This window comes from Leptonychotes weddellii, chromosome 6, assembly GCF_054177405.1.
Source record: "Leptonychotes weddellii isolate Sample4059 chromosome 6, ASM5417740v2, whole genome shotgun sequence".
NCBI classification, from domain to species: Eukaryota; Metazoa; Chordata; class Mammalia; order Carnivora; family Phocidae; genus Leptonychotes; species Leptonychotes weddellii.
The window spans coordinates 87398098-87419854 of NC_138374.1; the positions used below are offsets into that span (position 1 = coordinate 87398098).

A 21757-nucleotide genomic window follows, 5' to 3' on the forward strand; every position below is an offset into this window, starting at 1 on the left:
AAAAAAAAAAATAAGTAAATAAACTAGAGGGAATCAACAGCAGATTAGAGCATGCAGACCAGATCAGTGATCTGGAAGACAGGAAAATGGGAAGCAACTGAGTTGAACAGCAAAAAGAAAAAAAAGAATAATAAAAAATGAGGACAGGTTAAGGGAACTCAGTGACATCATTAAACGTAATAAAATTCACATTATAGAGATCCCAGAAGGAGAAGAGAGAGAGAGAGAAGGGGGCAGAAAACTTATTTGAAGAAGTAATAGCTGAAAACTCCTCTTATCTGGGGAAGAAAACAGACATCCCAGTCCAAAAGGCACAAATAGCCCTAGCAAGATGAACCCAAGGAGGACCATACTAAGACATGTAATAATTAAAATGCTAAAAAGTAATGATAGAGGATTTTTAAAGCAGCAAGAGAAAAATAAACAGTTACATACAAGGGAAACCCCATAAGGCTGTCAGCTGATTTTTAAGCAGAAACTTTTCATATCAGCAGAGAGTGGAGTGATATATTCAAAATGCTGAAAGGAAAAAACGTGCAACCAAGAATACTCTACCCAGCAAGATTACCATTAAGAATAGAAGGAGAGAGGGGTTCCTGGGTCGCTCAGTCAGTTAAGCATCTGATTCTTGATTTCGGCTCAGGTCATGATCTCAGGGTCATGAGACTGAGCCCTGAGTCAGGCTCCATGCTCAGTGGGGAGTCTGCTTGAGATTCTCTCTCTCCCTCTGCCCCCCCACAACATGTGCATGCTCTCTCTCACTCTCTCTCAAATAATAAATAAATAAATCTTTAAAAGAATTTTTAAAAAAGAATAGGAGCGATAATTTCCCAGATGAACAAAAGTTTTAAAAGTTCATCTTCACTAAACCAGCCTCACACAAATGTTAAAGGGAGTTCTTTAAGTGGAAAGAAAAGACCATAACTAGAAGTAAGAAAATTATGAAAAAAAAATTTCACAGGTAAAAGCAAACATATAGTAAAGGTATAGATTAACCACTTATAAAGCCAATATGAAGGTTAAAACAAAAAAGCAGTAAAATCAATTGTATCTACAAAAATTAGGGAAGGGAATTAGGAAAGGAATACACAAAACAAAAAGATGTAAAATATAACATTATATACATAAAATGGGGAGAGGGGAGTAACAATTTAGTGCTTTTAGAATGTGTTTGAATTTAATATAAAGAGAAAGGAATCCAAGCATAACACTAAAGAAAGCCATCAAGCCACAAGGGAAGAGAGCAAAAGAAGGAGAAATGAAAAGAGCAGAACTACAAAACAACAACAACAAAACAAATAAACAACCAAAACCCATAACACAACATAATGGCAGTAAGTACATAACTACCAATAATTGCTTTAAATAGAAATGGACTAAATGTTCCAATCAAAAGACAGAAGGACTGAAGGGATTAAAAAAAAAAAAAAAAGACCCATCAATGTGATGCCTACAAGAGACTCATTTCTGACCTAAAGACACATATAGACTAAAAGTGAAAGGATAGAAAAACATACCATGTAAATGGAAACAAAAAAAGCCAGGGTAGCAAAACTTATATCAGAGAAAGTAGCCTTTGAAACAAAAACTGTAGCAAGAGACAAAGAACTACAGTACATAATTATAAAGGGATCAATCCAACAATAGGATATAACAATTGTAAATATCTATGTAACCAACATAGGAGCATCTAAATACATGAAGCAAATATTAACAGACATAAAGGGAGAAACTGACAGTAATACAATAGTAGTAGGGAACTTTAACATCCCACTTACGTCAATGGATATACCATCCAGACAGAAAATCAGCAAGGAAACAGTGGCTTTGAGCAACACATTAGACCACATGGACCTAATAGATATATACAGAACATTCCGTCCAAGAACAGAATACACATTTTTTCAAGTGCACATGGCACATTCCCCAGGATAGATCACATGTTAGGCCACAGAATAAGTCTCAACAAATACAAGAAGACTGAAATAATATCAAGCATCTTTTCCAACCACAACAGTATGAAACTAGTAATCAATTACAAGAAAAAAATCTTGAAAAAACAGACACATGGAGGCTAAAAACATGTTATTAAAAAATTAATGGGTCAACCAAGAAATCAAAGAGGAATTAAAATAATACACGGAGACAAATGAAAACATAAACACAATGGTTCAAAAACCTTCGATGAAGCAAAAGCAATTCTAGGAGGGAAATTTATAATGATCGAGGCCTATCTCAAGAAAAAATAGGGCACCTGGGTGGCTCAGTTGGTTGAGCGACTGCCTTCGGCTCAGGTCATGATCCTGGAGTCCCTGGATCGAGTCCCGCATCGGGCTCCCTGCTCGGCGGGGAGCCTGCTTCTCCCTCTGACCCTCCCCCCTTCTCATGTGCTCTCTCTCTCCCTCGTTCTGTCTCAAATAGATAAATAAAATCTTAAAAAAAAAAAAAAAAGAAAAAAGAAAAATCTCACATAAACAGCCTAACTGTACACCAAAGGAGCTAGGGAAAACAAGCCCAAAGCTAGTTGAAAGAAGGAAATAATAAAGATTAGAGCAGAAATAAATGAAATAGAGACTATAAGACAACGGAAAGGATCAATGAAACTAAGAGCTGCTCTTCAAAAAGATAAATAAAATTGATAAACCTTTAGCCAGACTATCAAGAAAAAAAGAAACACAAATAAATAAAATTAGAAACGAAGGAGGAGAAATAACAACTGGCACCACAGATATGCAAAAGTTTCTAAGAGAATAGTATGAAAAATTATATGCCAACAAATTGGACAACCAAGAAGAAATGGATCTATTCTTAGAAACCTATAACCTTCCAAAACTGAATCAGGAAGAAATAGAAACTTTGAACAGACCAATTATTAGCAATTAAATTAAATCAGTAATAAAAAAACTCCCAACAAAATCCAGGACCACAGGGCCTTACAGATGAATTCTTGCAAACATTTAAAGCAGAGTTAATACCCATTCTCAAACTATTCTAAAAAATAGGGGAAGGAAAGATTCCAAATTTATTCTATGAGGCCAGCATTAATTACTCTGACACCAAAACCAGATAAAGACATCACAAAAAAAAAAAAAAATTACAGGCCAAGATCTCTGATGAACATAGGTGTAAGAATCCTCAACAAAATACGAGCAAACCGAATCCAGCAATACATTAAAAAAAATCATTTACCACAGTCAAGAGGGATTTACTCCCAGGATGCAAGGACGGATCAATATTCATAAATCAATCAACATGATACATCACATTATTAAGAGAAACGATAAAAAGCATGTGATCATCTTAATAAGTGCAGAAAAAACATTTCACAAAATACAACATCCATTCATGATAAAAAATCAACAAAGTGTGTTTAAAGGGAACATACCTCAACATAATAAAAGCCATATATGACAAACCCACAGCTAACATCATACTCAGTGGTGAAAAACTGAAAACTTTTCCTTTCAAGAAGGTCCATTCTTACCACTTTTATTCAACACAGTACTGGAAATCCTAGATGCAGTGATCAAGACAATAAAAATAAAAAGTAACAAATTGGTAAGGAAGAAGTAAAACTCACTGTTTGCAGATAACATGTTACTATACATAGAAAATCCTAAAGACTCCACAAGAACACTATTAGGACTGCTAAACAAATTCAGTAAAGTTACATGATAGAAAGTTAATATACAGAAATCTGTTGTTTCTATCCACTAGTAACAAAATAGGAGTAAGAGAAATTAAGGATACAGTGCCATTTAAATTGGTACCAAAAATAATAAAATACCTAGGAATAAATTTAATCAAGGAGGAGAAAGACCAGTACCTGAAAACTATAAAATATTGATGAAATAAACTGAAGATGACACAAAAAATTGGAAAGATATACCATGCTCATGGACAGGAAGAATTAATATCACAAGCTACAGATACAATAAAATCCCCATCAAAATACCCACAACATCCTTCACAGAATTAGAACAAGTAATCCTAAAAATCTGTATGGAAACACAAAATACTTTGAATAGCCAAAGCAATTTTGAGATGAGGGAGAAAGCTGGAGTTATCACAATCCCAGATTTCAAGACATACTACAAAGCCATAGCAATCAAAGCAGGCACAAAGTAGACACATAGATCAATAGAACAGGTAGGGAGCCTAGAAATAAACCCATGTTCATATGCTCAATTACTCTAACACAAATGAGGCAAGAATAAACAATGGGGAAAAGACAGTATTTTCAATAAATGGTGTTTAGAAAACAGGACAGTTATATGTAAAACTGGACCACCTTCTTACAACATACAGAAAAATAAACTCAAAATGGATTAGACTACATCTGAGATCTGAAACCATAAAAATCCTAAAGCAGAACACCGGAAGTAATTTTTCTGACATCGGACATAGCAACTTTTTTTTTTATAGATATGTCTCCTCAGGCAAGGGAAACAAATACAAAAATAAACTATTGGAATTATATCAAAATAAAAAGCTTTTGCACAGCAAAGGAAACCATCAACAAAACAAAAAGGTAATCTGAATGGAAAAAGATATTTACAATTATATATCCAATAAGGGGTTCATACCCAAAATATATAAACAACTTCTACAACTCAACACCAAAAAACCACAAATAATCCAATTAAATGGGCAGAGGATCTGAATAGACATTTTTCCAAAGAAGACCTCCAGATGGCCAACAGACACATGAAAAGGTGCTTGACATCACTAATCATCAGGGAAATACATATCAAAACCACAATGAGGTATCACCTCACACCTGTCAGAATGGCTAGTATCATTTAGACAAGACATAACAGGTGTTGGTGAGGATGTGGAAAACAGGGAACCCTCCAACACTATTGTTGGGAATACAAATTGGCACAGCCTCTGGAAAACAGTATGGAGGTTCCTCAAAAAATTAAAAATAGAACTACCATATGATCCAGTAATTCCACTACTGTGCATTTACCCAAAGGAAACAAAAACACTAAATCGAAAAGATAGATGCACCCCTGTGTTTACTGCAGCATTATTTACAATAGTGGAGATATGGAAGCAACTCAAGTGTCCATTGATAGATAAATGATAAAGAAGAGGTGATATCTTTAAACAGTGAAATATTACTGTGTCATAAGAAGGAATGAGATCTTGCCATTTGCGACAACATGCATGGATCTAGAGGGCATAATGCTAAGTGAAATAAGTCAGAGAAAGACAAATACATATGATTTCACTTGTATGTGGAATCTGAAAAGCAAAATACACAAACAAAAAATAAACACACTCTTAAACCAGAGAATAGACTGGTGGTTGCCAGAGGGTTGTGGGTTTGAGGAAGGACAAAAAAAGGGGGGATTAAGTGGTATAAACTTCCAGTTATAAAATAAGTCATGGAGATGAAATGTACAGCATAGGGAATATAGTCAATAATATTGTAATAAGGTCATATGGTGACAGATGGTAACTGCTCTTAGTGTGGTGAGCACTAAGTGATGTATAGAATTGTTGAGTCAATATGTGTACATCTGAATCTTACATTATATGGTAATTGTACTTCAACAAAAAAATAAAGTGGAATCATACTAAATATAATCCTTAAATCCTTAAGTCCATAAGATTTGTTACTTTTCAGATTGAAAAGATAACCAATGCAAAGAAAGCTGGAGCTGGGACTATATTTGAGAAAGGGAGGGACCTAGGGACCTGAAAACTCCCTGTGTGGAATGTGATTTCAGTCATTATAATGATTGCCTGGATATAATGGTATTAATGGATATAGAAATTTCCATGAAGTACCAGTTATTATGACTACTGGGAATAAGTTATTCTAGCATTTTACAGAGATCCATTATTGCCGTGAATAAAATACTAAATTCCTACCTATGCTAAATGAGGGAAATATTAGGATCCCTTTCTTACTGAGATAGTGTGTGGACTATCTGGGGTAGAAGTCATCAAAGTACTCTAACAAGGAAATGAGCTCTACACATGACAGGATACAGGAGGGAACACAAAATTGCTCCTTAGTCCAAGATCCCTTTATCTGACAAAATATCAATTCTTTACTACTAATTGGGCCATAAAGAATTAGAATTTGATAGCCTAATGCTTATTATATTTTCAGGATATTTTTAAGGTCAATATAGAGACTTTTGAAATACTACATTTGAGAGGACAAAAAATCTTTGCAAACCATCAGCTTTCCACCTACACATAGCTCAGGTTTTAGCTGTATACAGTCAGCAGTGAAAGAAGCAGTAGACTTTTCTGGCAACTGGCAAATGGAGGAAGTAGTGGGATGTGGCACCTGAAAGTGGTGCTCACCTCATCAGGGTGTGACATTTCAGCCATATGGAAAGAGAATGGGGGTGGAGGCACATTGTCCTCATTCATGAGATGCTCCCCATGTGTTTACTTAATGGACATTGACTAAAAGCCTATGTTATGCTAGGCAGGGGCTAGAGATTCAAAAGTCTGAGAGGTCCAGACCCTCAAGGCACTTACACAATTAGCAGGGGAAAAAGATATGGCTCGGTCCCCTGCACACCTGTGCATCACATGCCCATGTTAAGTGGTGAGTGCAGATTTGAAGAACCTGAGGAAAACTGTTTTCAGCTGTGAGACCCAAGGCCTCTGTCCTTGTCAGCCTTAGAATGCATTAATGCATACATACACACATGCAAATGTGCATGTGTACACACACACACACACACACACAACCAGGCCTCTAGTCATTCTCTGAAAGGGCATATGGCAGCCTTGACACTTAGATGTCCACCAAGAAATCCAGGTAATCAACCAGGTCATGACTGGCTCCTTCCCGAGAGGCCACCAACTCCCCCATTCAGAGACTGGCCCTCCCTGGAAGTGTAATAACCCTTGGCTGCAGCTAAATCCATTGACAGAGGCTACAGATCCCTTCAAATTCCAAAGGTTGCTGCTGTTTCCAGTTCTAGGTCCCGGAAGTAAAATAATCTCTTTGCTGGCCTGCTGACAGGGTCTAGGTTTTCCTCAAAAGCAGAACCACAGCCAACTTTTCCCCAAAAGGTACAAATGTCAGTAGTTTCCAAATGCTAGTTTAATTATTATCTATATCAGAATTACCTGCAACATAAAGCACCCCCCCCAAAAAAAAAAACCTCCACAGATCCAAAAAGCTCATCCCAAACCTACTTAACCAGAATCTTCTGTGAGAGAGCTCCAGGCTTATGTAGTTTTAAAAACTCCATATTGTACATCTAAAACTAATATAACACTGTGTGTCAACTATACTGGAATAAAAATAAAAATTAAAAAAAATAAAACTCCATAGGTGATGTTGATGCATGCTATTGGCAGAGAACCCACTACCTTAGGGGCATCGGAATCACCTGGAAAGCTGCATAAAGCAGATTTCCTGGGCCGGACTCACAGCGTTTATGAGTCAGCAGTCTACGGTGGGGCCAGAGAGTTTCATTTCCAAGTCTCAGGTGATGCAGATGCTGCTGATGCGGGGAGGACTCTTGAGAACCACCATACTGGGGAACAGCAGGGGCCAATTCTAGTGGAAAGCTGGTCCTAGCTAAAGTCCTGTTATTCTTATTGACCATCTGTGGCAGATGCTGCTCTTCCCCTCCCCAGTGCTCACTCTCCCTTTCTTCCTTCCAACAGAAACTTGATTTTGTTGGAGGTAGCAATGTTCTCATTGCTCTCTATATTAACCAGCTCCTCTTGAAGAACGGGGTGGCCATTGGACTAAATTCAAGCAAGCAAATCATAAGCAGAATTTGCTGGGTGGGGCTCCTGGAAAATCTCCTTTAAGTGGGCAGAGAAGAGGATGCTGACTGAGCTGGTATTTTTCACCTTTTGCCCCTTGCTCTTATCCTTCTTCATGCCTGGATCACAGAAGTAATAAATGCAGCTTCAACAACCACGCAGGGGGACCACAAGGCAACAAGCTAAGAATGTCCGTGAGGAACAAGAAGGTGGAGCCTGGGTTCCTGAGGTTGTAGGCCCCGACTGCCTACATTCAAACCCTTAACTATGGGGCAGAAAAACAACTAGTAACTTGTAACACCCCATCCACCAAGATGGAGGCCATTCTGGTCACCTATTTTCCCCCATCTCGTTACTCTTCCATGGCTCTGGAGTTCCTCTTCCCTCCACCAGTCACTCACTGTCCTTGCTCCCTCCAGCCCCTCAGTCTCAAAGTAAACTCCCTTGAAACCTGAACTTCTTCACCAGGCCTCCCAGCCTTAAATGAAACCTGGATATCCCTGAAGGCATCCCTTCTTTGGAGCCATGGGTGAAGTTTCTCTGGCCAGGATTGTAGAAATAGTGCTCTTCTTCCTCCCTCATGTAGGACCTGGACTCTGAGCTCTGCCATCTGGCCAGATGCTCTCTTCTCCTTGCTGCTGTCACACCTCAGGTTCACTGTCTCTACTTTGCTGAAAACTTTAGGCTTTGAATCACTGTTTTCCTCTCAACTCTGCCTCCCAGCCATGATCCCAGGGGACTTTAATTTCACTAATCACTGAAGGCTCCACATCTCTGGTGACTTCAATTCCATGATGGTCACCTCTTCCATGGCCACGTCCTGAACCTTACCATTGCCATGAGAAGCTCCTTCTCTGAAATTTTAAATTTAGACGAGTCTACTCTGACCACAGCTCCTGCCTTCATTTGTTCCAGGACCCGTGTCCGTAAGCCTCAGAAGGCTTTCAGTCCCTTTTGATTTTCTCCTTTTATTCTAGCACCTTCTCCCATCACATCTTCCCTTATTTATAACTTCAACCACTCTTGCTAACATCCTCAATGCTCTTGCCTCATGCACCCACCTGCAAAAGCCTCATCCCTGTTCATTCCAACTGTACCTCAGAAAAACAATAAATTCATGATACACATAGTATCTCAAATCAGTTGAATCCTAAATATCACCCAGAAATCTTTATTTGTGATCAGCTCTTTCTCCATGGCTGTTTCAAACCTTCTCCACTATCCTTTATTCAAACTCCTGGTGACAGATACTTTGAAACTTGGAATAGTAATAAGGTATGCATCCTCCATATTATATAAAAGTCATTGAATGTATATGGTATATATATTTTATATTGTACCAGGAGTCTGGGGAGTTTTCCATACATAATCTAATACATTAATACTTCTACAGCAGTGTGAACGATCACACTAAGTGGGTTGTAGAAAAATTATATATAAGATTAGGTTAGGCTTTGCCATCAAATTTATGAAACAACTTTGGTTTTCAGAAATTTGGGTATCACAGATAACAATGGTAGCCTCCATCGTCTTCACTTGGAGATAGGAGTAATCTTGTCTCATTGCCATAGGTTACCCTTCACATCCAACTAGTCTCTGAGGCTGTCAGTTCTAGCCCCCTAAATATCTTCTGAAGCTCACTGCTTTGAGCTATTCCTACTGCCACATCCATTCAGGCTACCAGAATCTTTCCCTAAATTACCTTCACAGCCTTCTACCTGGTCTCTCTCCCTCCAGACTGACCTTCTCCCCCTACCCTCCCCAACCCCCTCGATTTGTTCTCCATCCTGCAGCCAGAGTGATCCCTGTAACACATATATGATTGTGCTACTCCCCTGTTTAAAACATTTATTTGGATTCCTGTTGCCTTCTGGATAAAGTTCAGATGTCTCAACATGATTTTACAAGGCCCTTTATGACTTTCCTAGCCTTATCTCTTGTCATTTTCCACCTCAAGGTCAAAGTCTCAGCCTTACTAAACTATTTTTAAATCTCTTAGAGAAAGCTGTTTGCTCTTGTCTTTGGACAAGTTGTTCCCTCTTTGACAATGTACTAGTAAAAATCACAACTCTTCCTTTGAGATACAAACTAAAACTAAAGATAAATTATGAGTGTCAGTGTATGCAGAGACCCATACTAACCACAGCCAAAAAATCCAGGCCTGTCCAATCATCTTACTCCTATACCTATGTTTATTTCTGGTTAATGTTTGATTAATTTTTTTCCAGAGTACACCAGAACAAGAATCAATGCAGAAATAATTATATATCCAATTTCAGATTTGTTTTGGTTGTCTATTTATATCTACAATGAAATATTTTATAAACTTTTTAAAAGATCCATTTATTTTAGAGAGAGAGAGGGAGAGAGAGCATGTGTGGGGGTGGGGAGGGGTGGAGGGAGAGGGCGAGAGAGAATCTCAAAGAGATGAGTGTGGAGCCCAAGGCCGGGCTCGATGTCACAACCCTGAGAATCATGACCTGATCAGTCAAGAGACTGATGCCCAACCAAGTGAGCCACCCTGGTGCCCCTATTTTATAGACTGTAAAAATTCTTATTTTATAACCACAAAAGTGATATAACCAATTTACAGAATATTTGGAAAACAAAAACAGGGGAAAGATCCATATTTTCATGATTCTAAAAAACGACGACTATGATTGCTATCTCCTAAAAGGTAAGCTCCATGAGGTCAGGGGCTGCATGTATCCTGTTTACTGCTGTGTCCCCAGTGCTGTTTTTAATTTAAAAAAATGTAAGTATCTGAATGAATGACTGATATATCATTTTGACGAACAGAATTCAAAATTCAAACATACATTTTCTACTGTATACTTATTTGGCAGCTTGGAGAATTTCAATTTCAGTACATGTAAAGTGTTGGTTGTTCTCGTGAAGATAATCAGAAAACAACAGTTCTGGGAACTGACTACGGAAGGTACATGAGCAGCACAGAAGCTTTGGGAAAGATAAAGGAAGGAGAAAATAAAACTGAGGAAGAAGTATCATCAGTGATGCTCGTGAGCAGCGGCTCAGGCTAAGTGGAGCAGAAGGGAGGCATACACAATGTTGGGTCATAAAATCAAACAGGTGTCACACAGCTTCATGGACAATGGGGAGCCAATAAAAGACTCTTTGTATAAGCAATATATGCTGTTCAGCAAAATCAATGTGTCAGTATCTTGTTAGAAATGCACAAAGAAACCATCCAGAAAATCTTTTGATGAGCAAATGAATAAATGGGTCAGTTATATTAGAATCTCTGCTTGTTACTGTCAAAAGTGTCAAGGTCCTGAAAGTCAAGGAAAATCTGAGCAAAGCTCTACCCTGAAAGAAACTAAGCAAAGAACTAAATGCAATGAGTGATTCTGACCTGGATTCTTTTGCTACTAAAACACATTATTGAGACAATGGGTGATATTTGAATGGGGTTTAAAATTAAATGGCAGCAACGTATCAATGTTAATTTCCTAACTTGGATGCTCGTAATGTAGTTAGGTAGAAAAATGCCCTTTTATGTTAAAAACTACACACTAAAGTACTCAGAGATATGGGGCATTATGTTGGCAACTTAATCCCAAATGTTCATGAAAAAAAATTTTTTGTACTGTACTTGCAACTTATCTGTAAGTTTGAAGTTATTTCAAAAGAAAAATTATTAGAATCTCTAAGGATAGGTCTGGGCATCAGTATTTTAAAAATGGTCTAGGTGATTCCGATATGCAACCAAGGCTGGAATCCACTGCTGAGGTCTCCATCATCATTATTTTAAAAAAAGGTTACAAGTATTTTGTTACAATTACAAGAGAGATTCTGAAACTTTGATATTAAGAATGAGAAAAAGAATCATATTGGATATGCTATGCTAAATAAAAAGCTGAAAACCTCAAAAAAAAAGTTACATACTTTTGCATGGAGTACATGAACCATAATTTATTTCACCAAACCTTCCCTCTTATTCTTCAAAACTGATTTGTGGAGGAGCTTTTATATGCTGGGCAAGACAGATTCTCTTCCCTATGAGTACTCAGTCTTATGGGGATATATATATAAGCAAAAGACAATGGGTTGTAATAATAATAATATAATTGCTATCATTTGTTGAGCAATTACTCTGTGCTAGGCACTATGCTATCTGATAGGGCAGGCACTGCTATTATCTTCATTTTATGGAATGAGGAAACCTAGCTTGGTGAAATGAGTAACTTGCCCCACATGCAGAGCTATGTCAGCTCTTGGCTACACTACTGTATTAGAGGGAAGTAAATTGCTAGGCAAACACACATATGGAAGGAACTCTGATGCAGACAACAGGTAGCAAGAAAGTCTTCTCAGAGGAGGGACCATCAGATACACCTTTGACATGCACGTCATTTCTGACTTTAATTACCCCAAACACTACTTCAATGAACATCTGTGCAGATAACTTTCTATTTTGTAGTCCTGCTGTCACCTGCTCCTTTGGTTAGAGTCTAAGAAGGAGAATTCTGGAACAAATGGAAAAAACCCATGGCTTTCAATACCTGTTGCCACGTAGCTATTACCAGCAATATGAGCGTATCTGTTTAACTGTAGCCTTACCAGCAGTGAACAGTGATATTTTAAAAAAATTCTTTGCCCTTATTAAAAAACTAGTATTTCTTTGATTACTAGTTTAGCTATATATTTTGTCATTAATGCTTTCTTTAAAGCTCAAATTTAAGATCTTTAGAGTTACTACCAATCAGGAGCATTACCAGTGAAATAACATCATAGAATGTCTCATATCATAGATGCTGTCATTTATTCCTACATCCACAAAAATGGCTATGTCACAATTAGGAGCATCCAAATGCTCCTAATAGATTCTATTTTCATGCTAAGATCCTTGAACTCTGAAACTTATTATGAGCTCAATGAGGATAGGGGAAATGTCTCGTGTGATTCTGAAATCCTATCACAATGTCAGCAAGTAATACATACTATAATCATTGCTATAAGAATAAGTACATAAAATAGATGGTGACAAAATATGAACTGGAATACCTTCTAAGATCTGACACAAATAAACTTAGCTCAATAAACATCACATGAGGAAAGGATTAAGGAGAAGTAACCTTTTCCCATTTTCCTGGCTCCCATATAAAGAGAGAGCCTATAATCCCAGTGTGCCAATGATAGTTCTGGTTTATGCCTTTTGTCCTAGCATCTTGTCTGATTGGAGCTGCCTTTCAGAAAGGTCCTGGATTAGACAATACATTTTATGGTCACCCTACATCTACAGGATGTTCCCTTAATGAGTAGCAGCATAAAGTGCTTCCCTGATCAGAAAGCTTGTCTTTATGTCACTCTGAATTTCACTTTGAAGACCTCTGAACAGATAACTATTCTGGCTTCTTAGTGTTTTTATAATACTTTACCATTTAAAGCAATGTAACAATCCACAAACAGTTAATCCCTAACTGGAAGAACATCCCTTGATTATATCAGAAATCTTTATTCTATTTTGCTGATAAAAGCGAGGCATGGAAAGAAAAAGTGACTTATCCAAGGTCACATCAATTTATGAATCACCAGCCACATGAGAGGAGGCTGCTGGAGCTCTGACTTCTGGTTTTTGGTTAATTCTCTAAACCACACAGTCATTAACTTACAATTAAATCTCCTGTGAAGTTAGGTTAGAAAGATTTTAATCATTTAGTAAATGGCTTTGTAAACTACAGGCAGTAATAATCCATTTCAGTTTGTACAAGCAAAATCATGGGCATACCTTGATAATATTTTTTAATGGGCATAAATTTCATAATTAATATTTCAGTTTCACTGAACAATAGTCTGTATTCAAACCTACTCTATAGATCCTAAACTATCAGAAAGTAAATGGAATATTTATAAAACAGGTGAAAATTTTAAACAAACATGTAATACTTTGGGTAATTAAAAAATGAAATTTGTTACAATTTTATATTTCACAAGTATGTGAAAATTTCGTACCACGGTGCATAGTTTAGATAAGGTTACCTTAACATGTAATCGCATGTTTATCACATGAACATCTTGGCTTATAGCAGAAAATTTTAATGGAGTTAATAAAGTAATTCTCTAAAGCAACAAAATAAAAAACTGATGGGAATAAATTTAATATACTATGTCCAAGACCCCTATGAAAAAAGACTCTACTGCTTGCATAAAAGAAGAGCCATACCAAATACACAGACAGAAACTCACAGTTCTAGATATTTCGGTCCCATGGTAATTTATAAAAATATTATAACGTTAGTCAAGGTCCCATTTGCATCCTGTGGGGATGGGGTAAAGAACTTGGTAAGCTCATATAAAGTTTATGTGGAGGAATAAATTTAAGAGAAAACCAAGAAAACTTTTTCAAAGTATAAATAAAGTGCAATAATAAAAATAGTATTTTGCTGGCACAGACCAATGGAATAAAATTGAAAGTTCAGAAACAGACAAAGATGTAGACAAATATTTAATAAATGAGAAGTGACAATGAAAGCATGGGAGGATTTAACGATGTTGTGACAGCTGACTAGTCCACACCTCACACCATATGTCAAATTCCAGGTGGACTGAATATTTCAATGTAAGAAAATGAAAGCAAAATGTGGGGGAGGCCTTTCTATGTATGACTTCAAAAGCAGAAAAAACGACTGATAAATTTGACATAAAACATAAATAATACTCTCTAAAACAAATATGTATTGAGGATATCAATCATTTTTCTGTGTTTAAGCTATAATCATTTTATCATTGTGTATTCATTTCAGTTTAGTTTCTTTTGACATACAAATTTAAAATACAATTTAAAAAACTGTAAAAAGTTAAAAATTTCTATTTTTTCTTTAAAGTTTCTATGCTTTGGGGCTAGAAATGACTTTTTAAAAACCAAACCAGACTGGGACACCTGGGTGGCTCAGTCGGTTAAGTGTCTGACTCTTGATCTCAGCTCAGGTCTTGATCTCAGGGACATGAGTTTAAGCCCCGTGTTGGGCTCCATGCTGCGTGTGGAGCCTACTTAAAAAAAAAAAATCCAAACAAAACTAATTTTCACTAATATTTTCTTATAATTTTTTCATTGTTTCCTGTTTTATGTTAATTACACAGATGAGAGGTCAAAATATGGCTCTGTCCTATATGAGTGGTTTGAGGATGTTATATACCTCTGAGTCTCAATTTATTTTCCTGAAAAAAATGGACATCATAATACCAACCGATTAGAGTTGCTCCAGAGATTAAGGGGGGTGGAGGGATGGGTTAGCCTGGTGATGGGTATTAAAGAGGGCATGTATTGAATGGAGCACTGGGTGTTATATGCAAACAATGAATCATGGAACACTACATCAAAAACTAATGATGTATGGTGATTAACATAATAAAATAAAATTAAAAAAAAATTACTTTATACAAAGCATTTATCTATCACGCTAGAACCCAGCATATAAAGAGTCAGTAAATGGTAACTATTACTTTTAATGTTATCACACTGCATATTGGACTTCTTGATTTCATTGACATATCATTATGACTAGAAACTTATGGTAATGGTATTTTTACCTGTTTTTAAAACAAATTTCACATTATTTAATGCTATAGCTTTTTGTTTTTAAAATTATTTTTAAATGTATGCATTAAAATATTGGCATGTATACACCAATCACAGAAATATGCCAAACACAGAACTATGCCAACCAATTAACTCTTTGAAGACTAGTTATATGCAGCATCCTACAACGTGGTCATTTAAAGTTACACTCTGAAGTCCTCAGATGGCCAAGTAATAGTATAATCCAAGAATATTAAAAGGTTTCTTATGCACCAGAATTGCTGAGATTATGAGTTTGAAATATAAATAGGATGTCAACCTTTCTTTATCTTACCTCTAATAGGCCATCCTCTGGTAGATCAGTACAGTGAACAGCATTCTGGATCTTAGTTTTACCAAAGACTGCTCTGAGGGTTCCAGGGCGTAAATGCCGGGCAATTTCCTATAAATGCACATTCACATATAGTCAGTCATTCAGTGTTAACAAGAAAAACACCAGCTACATGAAACACTTGAATTATCTGTTTATGAAATACATGTATACAGTGACGGCACTGATTTTTTTCTGGAAATAGCACGAATGTATGAAAACTTTGAGCAATGAAACATTTCAGTTCACTCGTAAGGCTTTTTCTGTGGCCTGATGTAAAGTCCAGAGGGCAACAATAATTATATCTTTTTTTTATCAATAGATTATGGAAAAATCACATAAAATAGGAACCCAGTTTATTACTGTGAAAGACTTGTATCCTATAAACTTGATATAAAAATGAACTAGTTTGATGGCCCTGATTTCAAAAGATTTTTCAAAATATTCCATTTGTTTCAGCTTAGTACTAGCTCACATTAGAGGAAACAATGGTTACAGATAACTCAAAACTGTAAAAGAAACAAGAAGTTAAAAAAATTAAAGATGGAGTATTAAGACCTACTTATTAGTCTTTTTTTTTTATTCTAAATGAAACATTTCCAAAACTTCAATTTTAACTTTGACATATACATACTAAAAGGGTACTTAATATATATGAATATTTTTAAAAGAGGAACAAATACCTGTGTACCCACTATTCAGTGGAATTAAAATAATACAATAACTTTGAAGTCCCCTGTGTGAGACTTCATCCTGACTCTATTCTATCCCACCCCTACCTCTACCCAGAGGTACCCGTTACTCTCAATTTTATTTAAAGATTCCTTTGTTTTGTTTAGTTTTCAAAACATTGTTTTTCAGATTTGTCCATGTTGTTGTGTTTAGTAGTAATTCATTTGTTTTTATTACTATACAAATCCCATGTGTGATTGAGCATATTTTATCCATTTTCCTATTGATGGACATTCAACTAATTTCTTCACTCTCCCCCTTTCTCTCTCCTTTCCTTGCTTTCACACACACACACACACACACACACACAATTCTGCATGTATACAAGAGTTTCGTCTGGATTAGGGCACATACATATTCAATTTTACTAAGTACTGCCAAACCATTTTCTTAAGCGGTTATAACAATTTGCCCTCAACCATCAGTGCACAAGAATTCCCACCACCCACATCAAAATCCACATTTGATATTAGCTAACTTTTTAATTTTGCTATTCTAGTGGGTGTGAAATGGTGTCTCATTGTGTTCTTAGTTCATATTTCCCTGATTACTAAAGAAGGGTAGTGTCCTTTCATATACATCCACTTTTGTAAAATGTTTATTCTTGTCTTCTTCCATCCATTTCCTACTGGGTTATTCTTTTCTTTTTGATTATTATTTTTATATCCTGAATTCTATTTTTTGTCACTTTGCACAATGTAATATCGTTTCCCAGTCTGAAGCTTATCTTTGGGTTTTCTTTAGTATTTTTTTATGAACAGAAATACTAAATTTTAATGAAATTAAATTTATCAGTCTTCTCATTTATGATTTGTGCTGTTTCTGAAGGAATTATTCTCTACTCCAAGACCATAAGGATATTCTTCTCTATTGTCTTCTAAAATGTTTAAAGTTTTGCCTTCCATGCGAAGTTCTTGATTGACCAACAACTGACTTTTGGTTATAATGTGAGGGGGATATCCATTTCCATTTTTCCCACATGGATATTTAATTGCCCTAGCACCATTTATTGAATAGTTTCCCTCTTTCCCCACCAATCTCTAGTGATTAGCTCTGTTATATATAAGATTTCTGTGTAGGTATGAATCTGTTTATTGGTTTGCTGTTTGGTTCCACTGGATGTTTTGTCTATTCGTACATCTATATTATACTGTCTTAATTATTATAACTTTATAATAAGTCTTCATCTGGTAGGGCAAGTCCTCCAGATTTTGGTGTTTGAATGCATGAAGTTTGAGTTGCCTATTAGATATCCTATTAGATATCCAAATGAAGTTTTCAAATACATGGTTGGGTATGAATCTAGGATCAGAGGAGTCTTCCACACTGCAAATAGCAATTTGGGGGCCCATAGCATTTTTAAGGTATTTAAAGGTATCAGCTGGATGAGATTGTGAAGGCAGTGAGATGAGAGACAGGGGCACCATATCTTAAGAAAACAAAGGAGACAAGGAGAGATGATGAGCAAAGGAGATGGAGAAGGAGCGACCAGCTAGGTAAGAAGAAATCCAGGAGAGTCCTTTCCTAGAAGACAGTGAAGAAAAATGTCAAGGACAGAGAGTCATCAGCAATGCTCAATGTTGCTGAGAAGTCACACAGAGTAAAGACCAAGAACTGAACACTGGATCTAATCAATACGGAGTCATGGATATCCTTGACAAGAGTGGTTTCAGAGGCCCGGTGATGAACAAAACACAGATTGATGTGGTTTCACGAGAGAATGGGAGTAGAAGAACTGTAAAAAGTGAATACAGGCAACTATTTTGAGGAATTTTTCAGCAAAGAGGAGAAGAGAAATGGAGCAGTAAATGGAGGACAGTGTTATTTTTAAAATGAGAGAAATAATGGCACATTTACATGCTGATAGGAATGATCCAGTGAAGGGAAACATTGATGAAGCAGGAAGGAGAACGGAGAATTGCTGGAGTGATGGAGTTAAGTGCAGGAGTAGGGGAGTTGGCCTTATCTAGGAGCACGGAACATTCATCCTCAGCATCAAGACCACACACAGAGCCCACTGCAGGAAGTGGGTATATGCAGTGGTGACAACTTATAGAAGTTCTTTCTTTATTTTTAATTTACTTACATAGGTAACATGTATTGGTTTTAAGTGCCCCATGAATTTTGTCAAATAGACTCAGTAATCACCATCCTAAACAACATATGGAACATTTCTAAAGTTCCCTCCAGAAGTTTTCCTTTGATTGATTCTATTATGCAGTGAAAAGGGCAGCAAGATTGTCATCAGCTGAGGGGAAGGCTGGAGAGGAGGTTTGGGGGATGTCAGGAGAGAAAAGAAGGTATGAACACATTTTAAGAGAGCAGGAAAGTGAATGAACTAGGAAAGTGAAATGTGATTGCTGACAGCACTGAGGGCCCTCCTGTGAGGCCCTTCATTGGTGAGGTTAGTGGTCATGAATGCAAAGGGAGATTATACAGGATAGCTGTGTGTTCTTCTGTAGCCACACTCAGCTGCATGGATGCAGGCAGAGATTTTGGTAGAAAGTTGAATGTAATGAGGGTTGGGACTTTACTAGAAGAAAACCACAAAACAAGAGAGGGGTAAGGGAGTTGAGGGGTATGCAAGAGAGTGATAATAAGGATGGGCAACAAAAATTAAACTGAGTAAGAAAGCAAGAGCCTGGGGGTGGGCAGAGCGGTGAGAGGCACTGAAAAGGTAGATCAATGGATCAGAGCTAGTGGGATGGAATGATTATTAAAACTGGTGTTTGAAGAAATGAGCTGGAAAGTTAAGAGAAAGGATACTTAAAATTGAAATTATTGGAAGTGAGTGGAGAAGGGGGGCGGATTAGCAACACTCTGGGGATTTGCCAGGTGTAATCTGAAACTGGCCATTGTACTCAGAGGGCAGAGAAAAACTGAAGAAAGAGGTTAGTAGTGGCAGTTTTCATAAGCAAAGGGAACTTGGGTGGCAGCAAGGTGAGTGGATTCCTGCAACCACCAGCCACATCCTAAGTTTATACAGAGGCCTTCACTGGGTTCAGTCATGTATACTGTGCAGGTGTTCTCAACACCGCATCATTATGTCAAAGCTGTGTCCTTGGAGCAGCCACTGGGGGGAAAGGCAAGCAGAACCCACGTTCCAAGGACAGGGGAGGGGGTGAGGAGCCTCTGATCGACTAGGTCAACTGGTGGTCATGTCTGTTCAATGACCTTCCCTGACAATGGGGTTACAGTGATTTATAATGATCAGTTTTAAGGTGTAACCATGCCCAAGGTCACATGGAGGACAAGAATACTGAGGAACGGAGGATCACAGACTGAGAGGCAAAGTACTGAGTGGATCAGCTCTACGGATATGGCAATCACCAGTAGTTATGGCGGCTGCATCTTCTGGTGCAAAAATGCTGAGCAGCATTCATACCTGTGATTCCATCCCTTTGGCACATCTTAAAGGTGTGCATTTATTTAATTACTTAAGTTTTCCTTTACAAGGTTGTATCAAATGTGTTATAAATGTATTACTTAAGAAAAACATTTTGATAAACTAGAGAATAAGGATGGCTCTATATTAAATTCATGACTTTCATTCTGTTCCCCCTAATTTTCCTGACAATTAAGCACCTGATATTACACACCTCCTCTATTCACGTGGTGGTAAGCTGGCATTCTGTGAAGTAAGACATACTTTGTAAAATCATGAAGGTGGGTACTTATTTTTTCTTTTCTTATAATTTCAGTTAGGAGGAAAACACTTGAAAAGGATTCCATTTGACTGTACTGTTTCGTAAGAACTTACCCTGTACCTACTTTATTTGGCATTCACCATTTTCATTAAAATATTACTCTCATGTAAGTGACTCTATATGCACCACACTTGAATTCTGAGGAGGGTGTGTGTGTGTGGGTGGTGGTGGTGGTGGTTGGGGGGGTCATTGTTAATGTCTAATCATATCGTACTGTGGTGAGAGAATGTGGTCTCTTTGGTCGTCCCTTGAAGGAGTTTGTTGGGATTTTCTTTGCATAGTCAATTTTAGTCAGTGTCTCAAGGGTAGCTGAAAAGAATACTGTCACATCTGCGTGCAGGAAGTTGATCGTGAAGTAGCCTCAGGATCTACACTTCTGGGGAAGTGAGGAATACAGGATTGGGCAGAGGGAGAAGTTGAACGGCAATGAGTAACAACAGCAGCCTCAGATAATCCTACAGGGAGCTCTGGAGCTACGATGACCCTTCACAGTCATCCTGAATTGAAGCAAACAGGTGAGGCCTTGATCTCTCCAAACTGACAAGTCACTGGATATGGGCCACTCCAAGGAAGGGGCCATGACCTTGGGCAAGGTGACTTTCTTCAATAGAAGGCAGTATCTGTAAGACTTACTGAATTACTGTCAGCTGCCAACACACAGCTGGGGAATGGGAACTTCAGTCCTGAAGGTGAGACAAGGATCTGAGTGGCCCTCCACAGCCTCTACTACTTCCATGAAAACACACACACACACCAACTGCATATACAGCATATACGACAAATATGATGTTGCAGACACTGTAATCTGATTACCATTCTTTTTAGATAATGAATTTTTTTCTCTTTTCTGGAAGATTTTGCATTATCTCTTTAGCTAGGCATTGGTCATTTGCCAGTCATTCTGCTCCACGGTCTGTTGACTGCTGTCCAATTCAAAGTGAAGAGCTACATCTTTAGTCAGCTCCTTTTTTTTAATTATTATGTTAATCACCATACATTACATCATGAATTTTTGAAGTAGTGTTCCATGATTCGTTCTTTACGGATAACACCCAGTGCTCCATGCAGAACGTGCCCTCTTTAATACCCATCACCAGGCTAACCCATTCCCCCACACCCCTCCCCTCTAGAACCCTCAGTTTGTTTTTCAGAGTCCATCGTCTCTCATGGTTCATCTCTTCCTCCGATTTCCCCCCATTCATTCTTCCCCTCCTGCTATCTTCTTCTTTTTTTTAAACATATAATGTATTATTTGTTTCAAAGGTACAGGTCTGTGATTCAACATTCTTACACAATTCACAGGGCTCACCATAGCACATACCCTCCCTAATGTCTATCACCCAGACACCCCATCCCTCCCACCCCCCACGACTCCAGCAACCCTCAGTTTGTTTCCTGAGATTAAGAATTCCTATATCAGTGAGGTCATATGATACATGTCTTTCTCTGATTGACTTATTTCGCTCAGCAAAATACCCTCCAGTTCCATCCACATCATTGCAAATGGCAAGCTTTCATTCCTTTTGATGGCTGCATAATATTCCATTGTATATATACACCACATCACCTTTATCCATTCATGTCGATGGACATCTTGGCTCTTTCCACAGTTTGGCTATTGTGGACATTGCTGCTATAAAAATCAGGGTG

The 21757-nt window shown here is 37.5% G+C and overlaps 1 protein-coding gene across 8 annotated transcripts in view; it reads right to left on the reverse strand.

Annotated features, from left to right (window-relative positions):
• NME7 (NME/NM23 family member 7) overlaps positions 1–21757 on the reverse strand; it is a 250753-nt gene that overhangs the window by 38769 nt on the left and 190227 nt on the right. For 7 of the 8 annotated variants that reach the window (XM_081824558.1, XM_081824556.1, XM_006739760.2 and 4 more), the window contains one exon: positions 15633–15740. The exons of the other annotated variant lie outside the window; for it this stretch is intronic. In XM_081824558.1, the coding sequence (XP_081680684.1) occupies positions 15633–15740 (108 nt within the window). The remainder of the gene's footprint in view (positions 1–15632; positions 15741–21757) is intronic. 8 annotated transcript variants of the gene reach the window in all.